This window comes from Carassius auratus, chromosome 5 (assembly GCF_003368295.1).
Source record: "Carassius auratus strain Wakin chromosome 5, ASM336829v1, whole genome shotgun sequence".
NCBI classification, from domain to species: domain Eukaryota; kingdom Metazoa; phylum Chordata; class Actinopteri; order Cypriniformes; family Cyprinidae; genus Carassius; species Carassius auratus.
This window is the reverse complement of record NC_039247.1, coordinates 1,126,801-1,142,819: the sequence shown is the minus strand read 5'-3', so window position 1 is coordinate 1,142,819 and position 16,019 is coordinate 1,126,801. Positions and strand designations below refer to the sequence as shown.

Here is a 16,019-nt window from a genome sequence, read left to right as displayed (position 1 = left end):
TTCATTTTCCTACTTTTCTCCACAATCCAGTATCTGTAGTCTTTAATTCTTCTCAGTGTGTGTGTGTGTGTGTGTGTGTAATGCTCATGTTCTCTAAGTGGATCTTCTGAAGGTCACTACTTTTCCTTTGATGAAGACGTTTGGGATTGATGAAGTAGGTCTGGAGACAAAGGTTTGTCAGAAGTGTGTATCAAACCAAAACATTTTTCAAATTATAAGTCTATTAACTTGGTTCAGTTTCTCGTTTGAATGCAATGTAACTCAGTTTGGATAGAAGCGTCTGCAGATGAATGAATGCGGTTGTGTTGTGTTCTAGCGTTGTGTTGATGATCTGGTTTGTAGGTGCTGAAGCGTATCCTTCCATTGATGATAAAACCGGTTACCAGGAATTCTGTCAAAGAAGCTGAAACAGTTCCACAATATTAGTTGAAATTTCACAAATGTGTACATTCACAAAATATTTTATCTTACCACTAAGAGTTTCCTCTTCATACCCATTTACAAAACTGCTGAGAGTAACTTTGACTAAGGAATGGGTGGAAATCTCAAGCTAAGAGAAAGGGGCGGGGCTGAACTCGTCACTATGGATGATGTCACAAGCTTACTAACTGTGATTGGCTGATAGGGGAAGGGTCTCTGTCATTTAGTATTCAAATGCCTTACTTAAATAGTTCAAAATAATTTTTTTTGGATTATTCAGATAAATATTATAAATAAAAATGTTGCCATATTCAAATAAATTGTAAAATAAATAAAAAATGCCATATTGAAAAAAAAATTAAATAGTTTTAATAAAAAATGTTGCAATATTCAGAGAAGGTTTAAAATTAAAATTTTCCATATTCAAAGTTTTTAAAATAAAATTTTTGCTATATTTAGAGAAGGTTTTAAAAATATATATATACTATTATTATTTTTTTTGCCATAATCAAATAAAGTTTAAAATAAAAATGTTGGCATATTCAAATAGAGTTTCAATTAAAAATGTTGAAATATTCAGAGAAGGTTTAAAACGGGGAAATAAAATCCATATTCAGAGTTTTTTAAGGCTAACTTTTCACAGATTTAGGAGCTGTTTTTTATGGAAGCCCATTAGGGCTGAAACAGTTTCACAAAAAAAAAAAAAAAAATATATATATATATATATATATATATATATATATATATATAGTCAACAAATATTTTAGTTGTTCAGAAGTCTTTTGATCTCATGTGACCCAAGGTAAGGGCCTGCAATAACACGAATTGACCAGTGTGGCGCTATAGTGCAACTCTTTCAGATGAAATCCAATTGGAGACACACATTTTTGTTTTTTATATGAAACTACAAACAAAAATGTTGTCGTGTAAAGTCCTCTATACACTTGCATCAGAGTAATTTTCCATTCTTTGCTTAGAGAAATCTACATGATTTATAAAAGGAGATGTTAGGCAGATTAATGAATCCGTTAGTTTCATCCATGGGCAGAAACAGGTTTCAGCAGGCTTTGTCAAATACTTTAAGAGCAAAAATTTAGGAGTCCTAAAATTATGTCCCTGACATACCTATTGTTTTTCATAAATCAAGTTAGGACCTACTATTTGCCTTAAGATGTTTTGCCCTGATCTGATATTTGTTTTGTTTTGTTTTTCAGGGCTGTTACCGATTATTACAGATCAAGTAGACCGATTACCAATGTTTTAATATATATGTCTGGTGTATAAATGAAAATGAATGTCAAAATTAAGAATATCAAGGGCTCTGACAAAAACTTTCTTTAAATGCTTTTAAATTCTAATATCAACAAACCAGTTTTGAAAATGACTGATAAGATAAGCATAAAAAAAGCTTAATATCGGTGCCGATAATCAGTCAACCCTTATTTTGTATAACTTTATTAGAGAGGACATTGCATAGACTTCCTTTGATTTTCTGTCAGGTTAATGATATTTTTTATCCCCATTATTTATGTGCATTATTCTGCCAGACTGTGAAAGTAATGCATATAAACAATGAGCTTTCTGCAGGGTTTTTTCATCTGTCAAACACTGGAGTAAACGTTTAAAAGAGTATTCATGTTGTATTCATGTTGTATGATTAGGACTGTCTTAGATTTGTTTTGTTGATGGCTTCAGATTAATTCTATGATGCTTTTCTGGTGTTTTATCATTACGTGTATGTTATTTATTTACGATTAAAATTTCAGTATTCACAGACCAAACAAATACTTTTGTTTTTAGTTACAATACATTAGTTTTATCGCAATTGAAATATATTTATTTTATTAAATATCTATAATTAATATAATAATAATAATATCAATTCATATTATTATTATTATATAATATATATGATTGTAGACAGGTTGTTGATTATGTCAGTTTTGTTGTGATGTGTTTTTCATTTCAAGTCATCAAATTCCACAGATTAGGCTACATCAGTCTTTCTTTTAGAGGCTGTGCCATAAAGATTTAATAAACAATATAACTACCCAATGATGTTTAGAATTATTAGTCCCAACTATTTTTATAACATTTAAAAAAATCTAAATATGGATCTGTTAACTTTAGTCACTGCTCTAATATGAACAAACAATGAACAAGCGTATTTTTTTATGGATTACCATTTATGAAGGTTAATAAATGCTATAAAAAATATATTAATATATATTAATAATGTGCTCCTTATTCTATTCATATTAATGCATTTACTGATGTATTTTTTTTTTTTTAATTCACACTTTATTGGAAAATGTTACTGGATATTTTAATGTTAATTTTAATTAAAAGTTTGTATTTCTTTCTTTGTATTTATTTGTATCTTAAGTGATGTCAATAGACTCTTTGTTTGAATGGCAGACTGAAAAAGTACATCATTAATTCTACCAATGGGGTGATTTGTGGGCGGGGCTACTCATTTTTTATAACCAATGACAGATGTTAGTGTTTCAAACATTTAAAAATGTTCTACGGTCTGATCATTGTTACTCTGAAAGGGTTTGTGTCTGCTCACATTTTTATTTAGATGGAAAAAATCTTAATCAAAGCATTGTTTGGCTTGTTTACACTATCCTGGTGCAGAGGCATGCTGGGAAATAGATGCTTGTCCATCACATCTCATTCTGAGAGAAGGTTTTTGGAGGAGAAAGTGTGTGTTTGTGATGGAGAACGGCCGTTTAACTGTAATCCACTACGAGTCTGTAACTCAGTCTACTGACTCCAGATAAACACTTAGCATACGCTCCCTTCATAGTGCACACACGGGGAAGACACACGTCACGAGGCTCTCTCGCTTTGAGGCATGTGAGTTGAGTTAAAATGGGTTGAATCTGTGTTTTTCTTACTGAATGTTTGGCAGCAGTGGAGTCTTTTTAGGGCTGTTAATATTTGAAGACGCTGTGTGTGTGTGTGTGTGTGTGTGTGTGTGTGTGTGTGTGTGTGTGTGTGCTGAGGTTAATCAGTAGCTGGTGGTCAGTCTCTGTAGTAAACAGCTCCTGAATGCAGACTAGTTCTGATTGTGCTGCGCTTGACTAAACTGGAAACATGACGTGAGTTTATTCTCACTTTTTTTTGCTTGTTTGTTTTTAAATTTAAACATTTTTAATTACTGTCTGCATGTTCAGCATGGTTTGTTTTTAATGCACTTCTGTAATTTTTTTAAACATTCAATATTTTGTTATAATTAAGGAAAATTTTACATTTTGAAAATTAGAATATACTATATGCATTAAGAAAATCTAAGGTCTCTTATTTCATATTGATATTTTATTATTATTTTATTATATATATATATATATATCTATATATATATATATATAGATATATATATATATATATATATAAACAAGAGAAAATGATAAATATCAATATGAAATAAGAAAAGACAGTTTTTGCACATGAAATACATAAATGAGTGGCAAGTTATTAATACTTGTTGGTTTTATATATATATATATATATATATATATATATATATATATATATATATATATATATATATATATATATATATATATATATATATATATATATATGTGTGTGTGTGTATATATATATATATATATATATATATATATATATATATATATATATATATATATATATATATATAGTTGATATTGTTGGGGGCGGGGCTATGCCTGTTGCAATAATCAATATTTATCGCACAATATCTGCACATGACTTCAATCATTTTTAGTGATAAATCGCCAATTATATTTACTTAAAAATTAATGTCACCATGTTTTGTACGCTTCACTTGTGCCTGTGTCTTCTGCAGCTTTTCGTACATGACATGTAGTCATTAGGTGTTGTTCAAATAAAAAAAATATGATCTTATGATCAGATATGATCTTGTTTAGGGTATCTAATATTTCAAAGCTTAATTTCCATGAGCTAAATATTCTTAAAAATTTAAAGTTTGTTGTCATTTGGAAGTGTGTAAAACCTTATGCTGTTACATTATAATTCTATATTCAGTGGCATAAAATACTCTATAAAATATCAGTAATATCACTTTCATTTCTGGAGCAATTTATCACACAACACAAAGCTGTTATCGTGACAGGAAGAGGCGGAGCTACATGTTCAACCAATGGCGCACAGGTGCAGTGTTGGAAACCTGTTTGAAAACAGTCATTATTTTCTCAATTTTTGTATGGTGCAGAAAGAACACGCTTCAGCTTTAAAAGGTTGTTTTGAACATGTTGTCATATGAAATCTGGTCTTGATATCCAAACATGTTAATAACACAGTAGCACTATTTTCCACATTTTATCTTCGCGTGGTATGATTCAGTGTTTCTCTCTTCTGTCATTAGTGTCCAGCGGTCCATCATTGATCAGACGGCTCTCAGATGATGTTTTGTCTCAGGTTATCTCCAGAGTGACCCGAGCACTTGTTTGTGTTGAGCATGTTTTGGCAGAGCGGTACGGTCACTGACACGCTCCTGTCCTTGTTTGTGTCGCTCCACTGCAAAATCTGAATCCTTTATTTGATTTGGAAAACAAAGTCTATTATTCATTTATTTTCATGAAAATGACACCCATTTGACCCCAAAAGTCTCATTGCATTGTAATTTAATATTATTTATATATTTAGTTTTTTAATATCTTGACAATATTTAATAGTATTTTTTCTTTAATTTATAATGAACTAAAACATTTAGACCAGACAGTATGATTTTTATTATTAAAACACGTTCTCAATATTAAATGTTTTTTTTTTTCAATATTTTGATAGTTCTTATTAATATTTTGAATGGTTATTTCTATAGTTTTTGTTTTCATATGAATTTTAAAGTTTGTGTTTTGTTTTGTTTATTTTTATTTTTTTTTATTTTTTTTTTATTTTTATTTTTCTTATGTTTATATATATATATATATATATATATATATATATATGTGTGTGTGTGTGTGTGTGTGTGTATGTTTATATATTATGAAATGTGGCTTTTGTTTAGTTTGAGTTGTTTTAGTTATTTTAGTACGTCATTTTAAACCATTAAAATTATATGTTTCTGAAATATATATTGCATTTTTTTTGTTGTTGTTGCTTATTTTATTTTAAGTGACTTCTTTTTATTTTTTTATTTTTAAGGTTCCGATTTCATTTTATTTTACTTTAATAACCCTTGATAAAAACATATAATTTATTTACTTTTTTACATTTTAAGAATTTTGAGGTTTGATTTTGAGTTTATAATACAGGCTTAATTATAACTTTTTAAACAAAATATAATTATTATTATTTCTTATATATATATATAATGCACTGAATGCACTGTAAGTCGCTTTGGATAAAAGCGTCTGCTAAATGCATAAATTTTATATATTTTTTTACTTGCTTCTTGTTCTGCTGCTGATGAATCGTTAAATAAATAAGATTTTTTTTCTTTATGCTCTTGGTGGCCTGATTCTGAGCACAGACGGTAGTTTCTTGAAAACATGCGGCCGGTTGTTATGCAGCTCTGACAAAGACGTTCAGTGTGCGGCCTCATAATTACATTTGACGGTTTGTCATGGAGAATATGACAGGAATATCACGTGGACAGGGTTTCAGAGTCTCACCTTCAGACAGAAATGTTTGGGACTTTTCCAGCAGGCATTGTGGGAAAGTTTCAGATCGTTAGAGCATCAAATCAAGCCGTTCATCAGGACGTCAGTGTCTCTCTTGCAGTGTTAGTTCTTGGTGAGGATGGACTTGTTTAAAATGTTTGTAGTTTTTCATTTTAAATGCAAGTGTAGTTTTCCTAAACGTGTCACTGTCTCTTTAAATGAGGATGTAGAGTTGTGTATTTTAAGTTAATTGCGTGTCCAGGTTCATGTTCTGAGTCTGTTCATGAATGTCGATGGATCAGATCTTCTTGTTTCTTGCTATACAGAATCATATTGATGCAATAATGTATACGAATATACTAAATCTAATCATTCAGTACTACGGAGGACTGTCTAAAAGTGTCATGGTCTTTATTTTATCATCATATTAATTAACTAAAACGCCTGATTTATTATGTCACAATTGTTTCTGCTAGACTTGTTTTTTGCTTATTTCTTTGATTTTACACATGCAATGCATAAAAGTAGCAATTTTATAATATTGTAATGTATGTAACTATAATAACCTATTGTGAATGCATGCATAAAATGCATAAAATATTTGACATATTAACACTAAACTTTCTGATTTTCTATCAAGTTAGAGATCAGTAAGATTTTATTGTTTTAAAAAAAGAAGTCTCTTCTGCTCAGCAAAGCTGCATTTATTTAACCAAAAGTACAGTAAAAATGTTTAATATTTGTACTATTTAAATAACTGTGTTCTGTGTGAATCTGTGTTAAAGTGTAATTTATTTCTGTGATGCTCCGCTGTATTTTCAGCATCATTCCTCCAGTCTTCAGTGTCACATGATCTTCAGAAATCATGAAAATATGATGATTTACTGCTCAAGAAACATTTCTGATTATTATCAGTGTTGAAAATTGTATGCATAAACTTGTATTAGTTCATCCATGTGACAAACATTGCAAGTGATTTTATTTTCCTAAAGGTTTTTGATGTCATTAAGGGAAAAATCACATTAGAAACTGAATATAGCATTGATTAAGAAAATACATCTGTCGATTCTATAAGACAGAAATATTGCAATAAAAATGGAGACATCCAGAACTGTGTTTTGTCAGTGATGATATTGCATCTATCCTCTCCGCCGTCTTGAATTGTCCATTTTCAGTTATCATGGCACCGGTGCTGTGTGTGTGTCGAGTACAGTACTATGATAACTGAAGATTGACGGTGTTTCACCTCCAGCGCTTCACTTCTGTGGACTCCAGCTTCATGTGTCAAATCTTCTGAATTTGGCCTTTCGATCAGTGTGTCGGGTTTGTGTCTTTATAGTTTTAGTGAACCTACTGAGATAAAATAAATATTTTATTTACAATAACAATGTTTTATGATGTTAGTTTTAAATTTAGTCAACTATTAACTCCTTATCTGGTATTTTAATTAGAATTTTATGTTAATCCTGTTTGTTTGTGGGGGGGAGGGGTTACTTTAACTTTTAAGTTTTTAGAATTGTATTTTATATCAACAATTTTTTTTAAGGAATTGTAATTTATATTAACCCTGTTGTTTTTTTTTTTTTTGTTGTTTTTTTGGAATTGTACTTTATATTAACCCTGTTTTTTTTTTAGGAATTTTACTTTATATTAACCCTGTTTTTTTCTTTTTTTTTTAAGGAATTTTACTTTATATTAACCCTGTTTTTTTTTTGTTTTTGTTTTTTTTTTTTGTTTTTATAGAATTTCACTTTTTATTAACCCTGTTTCATTTTTTTGAATTTTAATTTATATCAACCGGTTTTTTGGGGGGGGTTTTGGAATTTAACTTTTACGTCCTGGTGACGTGTGTGGGAGCCAGATACAGCAACATCAGCAAAACCATCAAATAAAGACTCGAGAGTCTCAACAGGACTGAAGATTGTGTTAAACTCAGTGTTTTATAGCGTTTTACACTGTTCTTTCATGAAGAAATTGCTTTTTTGTACCACGTTGAGAGGCATTTTTGTGCTTCACAGTGCATTTTCAGATTGAGGTGGGAGTAATAAATGCATGTGCCGTTTCTTTGCTGATCTCTGTGTTTCTCAGCCTTTTGATAATCCAGAGTCATTCTGCATTTCTGCAGCTTTAACTCACGCTTCAGTCCGTCCCATAGAGGAGCAACGAGGCCCACACGTCTTATCTTTCTCCATTCAACAATCACATTTCAGGACGCGTAATAATAAACGCAGTGCACCAAACACCAATGACAGATACGTTTCTGCAGGATGCAATTGCTCGCAAAATATGCAACTATAAAGACTTCATTAAATCAGAGCAAGCATTGTATGGGTTTGATTCAGTATTGAGGTCAGCTGCACCAGGGTTGTGACTAAAACGTAAAAAGAAAAAAAAGTTAATTCGCAAATCAACTTTTATAGAGAATGAAAAATTTAATTAGCATGAAAAAAAAACTTTTTATTTCAGCTAGGTGCCAAAGCAATATTTTTCATTTTAACTTGATGTACTAAAATAACTTAAATAACTTAAATGTAAATAAAAATAAAAACTTTATAGACATATTTTAAAAAAATAATAATAATAAACTAAACTTAGACTGGACAGCTAGTAATTCACTTTATTTTTTTATTTTACGTCATGAATACTTGTCCATGTTGGCATAGGCATAATTATGCTGTAATTTTATTTAGTTTTTTTATTATAAATAGCACATCAGATCTGAGAAATCTGGAGGAAAATTTTAAACCATTAAATGAAAGCACAAAAAGTAGCTTTAGAAATAGTTTTTTCCTTAAATTATTAAGTGAACTATCCCTTTAGTATTTTTTTATTAATTTGGGTTTTTATTTTATTTTGGGATTTTTTTAAATTATGGAAATACGCTAAAGAAGCTGAAACTGCCAGTAGGTGGCGGTAAAGGTCTTTATGAGTCATTGATTCATTAATTCATTCGATTCGTTCGAACGGTTGATTCATTAAGGAATGAAGTAACGGCTCCATCTTTATGAATGGGCCATCGGTTCATTGATTCAACCGATTCCTTCAAAACGAGGATTCATTCAGAAATGGTTTATTCAGAGACCCACAACAACTTTTCTACTGGAAAAATACACTAAACTAAAACTGAAATAAGCTATTCAATAATTTAAAATATTTAAAAAAGGATCTCAGTATATAAATCACCCAGAGAAAGTGAAATCTGAGCCACCGTTTCCTCGGCTGTTCTTCTGTTTACTCAGCTAATGTCAGAAATGTTCTTGTTTGTTCTGATCTCAGCTCAGGAATTTTTTAAAAGGTCTCGCTGCTTTTTAAAAGCTTCCTATTATTGTCTCTGGCTGTGGGTTCCTCTTCTGACACGCATCCGCTCTCCATCAGACCTTTACAAGGTTTTGGCCTTTTCTTCGCTGCAGAGAAGAGTTACGCAAACGACTAAATATTGACACATGATCAGCAGTGATTTCTCTGAATGGAATTAAAGCCTGTAGTCATGCTGGAAGCACATGTGAGGTCAAAGGGCAACAGTCTGATGACTTTCAGGTCTGAGGAAACTCTCCGTCTGGAAGAAAAGAAAAGAAAAGTTTGCAGGAGTAACAGAAATTTTATATTTCAACATGTTTAAATGGATTTCTACCTTTTATGGGCATTTTCTATTTTTTTTCTATCCTTAATGCATCATCTTTTGTGTCAAATTCTTACATTTAATCAATTAAGTTATATTGTATGACACTATAGGACTGCAATCGATCAAATTAAGGTGGCACAGAAACTGCATATGAAGTGGCATATAGATGCATTCACACAATGCAGGAAATTAATGCATTTAACCTGCAGTAACAGATGCATGAGAAAGTATTGATGCTTTTTAAAAAACAAAACCTTTTACAGTGATGTTTGAAATGAGTTTAAAAGTTATATATTGAATTTTGGGGATTTTTTATTTATTTTTATATTTGATAATGTATATCGTTTACACAACAATTAGACAACATGTATATAATAGTAATAATAATAATAATAAATATGCCTTTTATGCCTTTTAAATAAAAATAGTTAGAATAAAACAAAACAAACAAGCAAAAAAAATTTATAGTATTCCAAATAAATAAATGTCTTTTTTTTTATAAATAGTACTCAAAATGAAATGTTTAAAATGAAAATAAACATTCAAAAAAAAATGAATGCCTTTAAAATAGAAACATTTATTGAAAATAAATCAATTATATTCAAAATTAATTAAATGTGCATTAAGTCTATTCAAAACAAGCTAAAATAAATATAATTAATGTGTTTAAAATCAAATATTATTCAGAATAAAATAAAAAGTATATTATTCAGAATAAAATAAAAAGTATATTATTCAAAATAAACTAAATATACATTTATCTAAAAAATAAATATTATTCAAAATAAATTAAAACAGATATAAATGTTTCTATGATAATATACATTTATTTAAAATATAATTCAGAATAAAATAAATTAATAAATATACATGTATATTTACAACAAAACAGACTTTTACCTTTGTTTAGTTAGTTTTTTTTTTTTTTTTTTTTAATGAATGAATAATATCTGTTATGTTTTACAATATGCAAAGCAGTTGAAAAGAATGTGCTGTTGTAGATGCAGCGCGTTTCCCGTGGAGCGTGTCTGTGCGCGCGCCTGTGATCGTGATGGCGGCGGCGGAGGAGAGCGGGAGCACCGGGAGCAGCGGCTCGTGCAGCACCGCGGAGGAGGAGCGCATGCGGCGGCTCTTCCAGACGTGTGACGGGGACGGAGACGGATACATCAACCGGTCAGAAACTACACCAAACTCACTCTGACGCGTTTACGAGCGGAAGAAGAGTCACGGAGTCGAGCAGCGGGACAGGCGCGGTGTCCTCACGGGCGAGTTTAGTTTGTAAGAACGATCACAGAGCAAAGATAGTGCGATTAAATCCGTGCAAAGAGCGCAAACAAACACAATAAGACGCGTGAAGTTAGTTCGGACGCTCCCGAGGCTGGAGCTGGAGCGTCGGAAGTGACGGGAAATGTTTCATCCTCATCCGCTCGCTACACTTTAGCGTTTGTTGATGTTTCTGACCGTGTTTCAGGGCTGAGAGTTTCTCCGGGACACACTTGGCATGCATTAATGTAATCTGATGAGTTAAAGTGATCCGAGGTGGCTTCAGAACTGATTTGCAAAAGCACTTTGTCTTATTCTTTGTTGAAGAAGACAGCAGCGTGCTTCGATGTGATTTAATATAAAAGAGGTTTCAAAATCATGTATCTGCTCCAAAAGTATTTGGACACTTAAAATGACTCGTAAAAATGTCATTGCATTAGATGCAAAATGTAAAACTGCGAGATGCACAAACATACTTTAAAGCAAAAACATGTGAAACGTGTTCCGCTGTATTGAAAAAGACATGCATCTTTTTTGGTAGCATGTCATGCATTCAGGTCATAAAAGTAATTCAGAAGCTTTGTGTTACCGCTTATATTTTACATTTATATGATTTTAAAATATTATTTAAAGGTGCTGTAGGGAACTTTTTTTTTTTTTACATATTTGTTAAACCTGTCATTATGTCCTGACAGTAGAATATGAGACAGATAATCTGTGATAAAATCCAGCTCCTCTGGCTCCTCCCAGTGTCCTATTGCCATTTGCAGTTACTGACCGCTCCAGTTAAGAAACAACCAATCAGAGCTGCGCTCCGTAACTTTGTTTGTGTTCAAAATGTAGAAAAATGTATATAATAAGCGAGTACACCATGAATCCATTTTCCAAACCGTGTTTTTAGCTTGTCCTGAATCACTAGTGTGCACCTATAATAAGTGTTTATATTCGGACTATTTTAGATTGCTTCGGGGATACCGCGGCGGAGTAACCCAGTACCTTTGTGATTCTTCATAGACATAAACAGAGAGAAGTAGTTCCGGCTACGATGTTCTTCCGCAAGACGCAAGCAGTTCTGTTTATTAACCGCTAGAGCGTCAAAAGTTACCGACTGCAGCTTTAACTTTTATAGCAATTCTTTACGCATGAGGTTTAACAAGCACAAAGTAAACTGTGAATTATGAGAAATGTGAAGCAAAATCATCTGTAATCTGCTTCATACGTAATGCCTTAAAGACGTCGTTCACACAAATAATGAAACGTTTCACCAGTGGATGTGAATGGGTGCCGTCAGAATGAGAGTCTCACAATAATCCACAGCACTCCAGTCCATCAGTGAACATCTGGAGAAGACAAAACCTGAAACAAATCCAGCATTAAGATGATTTTAACTCAAACACATAGAGTCTATAATCCATAATAACACTTCCTCCAGTTAAAAAGTGTTCTGGTCTGAATCAGGAGAGAAATCTGCACAGATCAAGCAGCGTTATTATGGATTATAGACTATGTTTTTGAGTTAAAATCATCTTAATGCTGGATTTGTTTCAGGTTTTGTCTTCTCCAGATGTTCACTGATGGACTGGAGTGCTGTGGATTATTGTGAGACTCTCATTCCGACGGCACCCATTCACATCCATTGGTGAGCAAGTGAGTGTGTCATCAAGATTTGATATTTCACCCCTGAAGGTGATTGTGAAACATTAGTGGAAGATGTTCATAATGACTTTGATGAAGTCAGTTCAGCTGTGAGAAAATATCCTTTTTTCATGCTTTTGTGACGATTTGGGATCTCCCGGCCTCTGTGTCGGTCAGGAATGATCTGCTGATGGTCTGCCGGCAGCTGAACATGGAGGATTCGGTGGCAGAGATCATGGGGCAGCTGGGCGCAGACGAGCGAGGAAACATCTCCTTCCAAGACTTCACTCGCTGCCGCATGCAGCTGCTGAACGAGATCCGCAAGGAGGAAGGCCAGCTTTCCCTGGTGTCCAGCGACTCGGAGAAGAGGACACTTCATGAACACGTGTCGTCGTGGCCCGACAGCAGCGAGAACAGTCTGGGTATGTGTTCTCTACCACGATCTCAGCTAGACCGAAAATGAGCAGCTACCTTCAATGTTGTGTCCTTTTCATAAATACTTTTGTTGTAATTTACTATACACATTTTATTGTCACATTGTAGACAATAATGTAAGTGCAACTGTATCATTATTGACGGATGAAAATATGGAGTGCAACTGTATAATAAAAAAATAAGAAAAAGGTCATTTATTTTAATCAGCATTACTGAATGCTGCTCTCACATTTTTTTTATTGGTGATTTTACTTATTAATGAACAAATATATAGAATGCAAGTGTGATTTTTGTGTTAAAAATAATTTTTTTTATTAGAAATAATGGACAAAAATACAGAATGCAACTGTATAATTTGTTTGTATTAAAAAATACATTTTGCATTAATAAGCAAAACATTTAGAGTGCAACAGTATACTGTTGTATTAAAAATCACACATTTTTATTAGTATTAATAAGCAAAATTTTAGTGTGCAACAGTATAATTTTTGTAATGAAAATCAAATTTTTATTAGCAATAATGGACACAAATACAGAATGCCATTGTATATTTTTTTGTATTAAAAACAAATTTTATTAGCATTAATAAAACATTTAGAGTGCAGTGCAACAGTATAAATTTGTATTAAAAATCAACAATTTTTATTAGCAATAATTGACAAAATAGTGCAACAGTCTATATTTTTTTGCATAAAAAATGTTGCATTTTTATTAGCAGTAATGAAATATAGTGAGCAACAGTTTTATTTTTTGTATTAAAAATCATTTTTATTAGCATTAATACACAAAAAATATAGCGCAACAGTTTTATTAAAAACATTTTTATTAGCATTAATAAAACATTTAAAGTGCAACAGTATAAGTTTGTATTAAAAATCAACAATATTTATTAGTATTAATATGCAAAAATGTACAGTGCTATAGTGTAATCTTCGTAATAAAAATCACATTTTTATTAGCAATAAATTGACAAAAATATAGAGTGCAACTGTATTATTTGTATTAAAATTGCTTTTTCATTAGCAATAATTAACAAAATGGAGTGTAACAGTTTCTTGTTTGCATTAAAAAGCATGCATTTTTATTAGCAGTAATGGGCAAAAACATAGTCTAATTTTTGTATAAAAACACACATTTTTTAAGCATTAATGGACATAAAAAATTATTCCATATGGGTATAGAAATGATTTTTAAAGACAGACCTGCTGTGATCAACTGAAGGTTTATGCTTTTTGTCGAAGCCATAAAAGAATAGTTTAATAGCAGAATTTCCTGGCTAGACAAATGACATTACCCATGATTCTCACCACACTCTCAAAACATGTATTTGCACATTTTGCAATAAGCTATATGCAAAAGTTTAATGTTTCGATTGCGAGTTGTATATTCCTGTATTGTTCTGTAGTCCTCAGTCTTGTATTGCAGTGTGTGTGTTTGTTCCCGCAGGCGCTCGTGAGAGCTGGGAGTTTGATTCTGGAGCTCGAGACTTACACAGTCCAGACCTGCATCCTCCGCAGCAGAGCTCTCTGTTCCTCCGGAAGCTCCTGGATCAGCCCAGTGTTCTGGAGCCCTCGGCTGGACTTCACAAGCTCCTGTCCCAGCATCCGTCCGGCCGCAGCGGGGCTCTGGGTCTGGCCAACACTGTGAGTCTGACCACGCTTTGACCGCTGGCTTTGAGTGACTGGCAAGAATGAGTTGATTTCATCTGGTTTTCATAGTAAGGTCATGTCTGTTTGTTTCTAGTTACTTGTGTTGTAACCTGACGCGACTAATGATACGGTGACATCACTTTCATAACATTTAACCCATGTGTTATCTGCTCTACATAATCTAAGAGCTGATTCTCAGTAGATTTTCTGCATTTTAAGTTAAAAAAATATATATAAATCTGGGATTACTAATAATGTAATAACTATTTATGTAAATATACATAAAAGCATTAAAATATTAATAAAAATATCTATTTTAAGTGATATATCTATTTTAAGTTAATTGAATGTGTATATATATTTTTTTTTAAATCAGCACAAATGCAAGAAAGTACAATAAATACTGTAAAGATGTAGAGATAATTTACAAAACAAATAAGATATTTTTTCCTTTTAGGCAATGTGGTATATTATGGTTGTATTTGTACTGGAGTTAAATAAAAATAATTGATAAAACAGATGAGAATAATCAAGATTTATGAGAATTAAAAACAAACTCTGTGCATTTTAATGGTCTTTAAAAGAGCTTTTTAAAAGAGACTTTTTAAATTTTCTTATTTGATTTCGGGGGCAAAATCAGATACATTTCCCCCAAATAAGAAACATGCTTTGGCAAATTATAATCAGTTGAAATTATAATATAAAATTAGATTTTGAGCAAAGTCTAATATTAACTGCATTAGAATTAAAATATGCAATTATGACTTAACAATTTGTGAGATTTATCATAATTCATTATAAATCCTAATTTCGTATAATTTAAATTTAGTTGGCCTATGTCATAGTAATTTTTTTTAATCTAATTTATAAATTAGTATTAATTAGTTAATGCCATAATTTTGACTTTCAATCTCATAATCATGAATTAGTTAGTCATCATTTGACCTCTGATCTCATTATTGGGAGTTGGGATGTGGTTCATCTGGCTGCAGTGTGTCAGTGAGTCTGTAGGTGGCGCTGTGATCTGTTCTCAGTGTTTGCTCTTTTCTTCACTGAACTTTCTTCGTCTGCATCAAGATCAACCAACCTTTATTTTGATTCAAGAACTAACTGTGTTTTTGTGCATTGATTCTCATTACTGTATGAGTGTTTTCTGCTGAGATTTGCGTGTGTGTGTGTCTGCGTGTGTATGCATGTGTGTGTGTGTGTGTGTGTGTGTGTGTGTGTGTGTTGTTATCAGATCTGGTTACAGCAGTAAAGTTGTGCCGAATCATTAAAGCAGGACATCACCAGTGTGATTTAGATGCTCTCGCAGGTTTCTTTATTCTCCGCTGGTTTCATCAGTGGATGCTGTGCTTCAGAAGCAGTGCTTGTGATTCT

The 16,019-nt window shown here is 31.9% G+C and overlaps 1 protein-coding gene across 3 annotated transcripts in view; it reads left to right on the top strand.

Annotated features, from left to right (window-relative positions):
* Positions 1-3,475: 3,475 nt before the first annotated feature.
* Positions 3,476-16,019, top strand: part of LOC113070155 (colorectal mutant cancer protein-like) — a 70,390-nt gene continuing 57,846 nt past the window's right edge. The window contains exons 1-3 of one of the 3 annotated variants that reach the window (XM_026243376.1): positions 3,476-3,527; positions 12,733-12,977; positions 14,437-14,633. In XM_026243376.1, coding sequence (XP_026099161.1) covers positions 3,523-3,527; positions 12,733-12,977; positions 14,437-14,633 — 447 coding nt within the window. In that variant the 5' untranslated portion in view covers positions 3,476-3,522. Of the gene's footprint in view, positions 3,528-10,609; positions 10,936-12,732; positions 12,978-14,436; positions 14,634-16,019 lie in introns of those variants that run through there. The other 2 variants (XM_026243368.1, XM_026243385.1) reach the window with 2 other exon arrangements.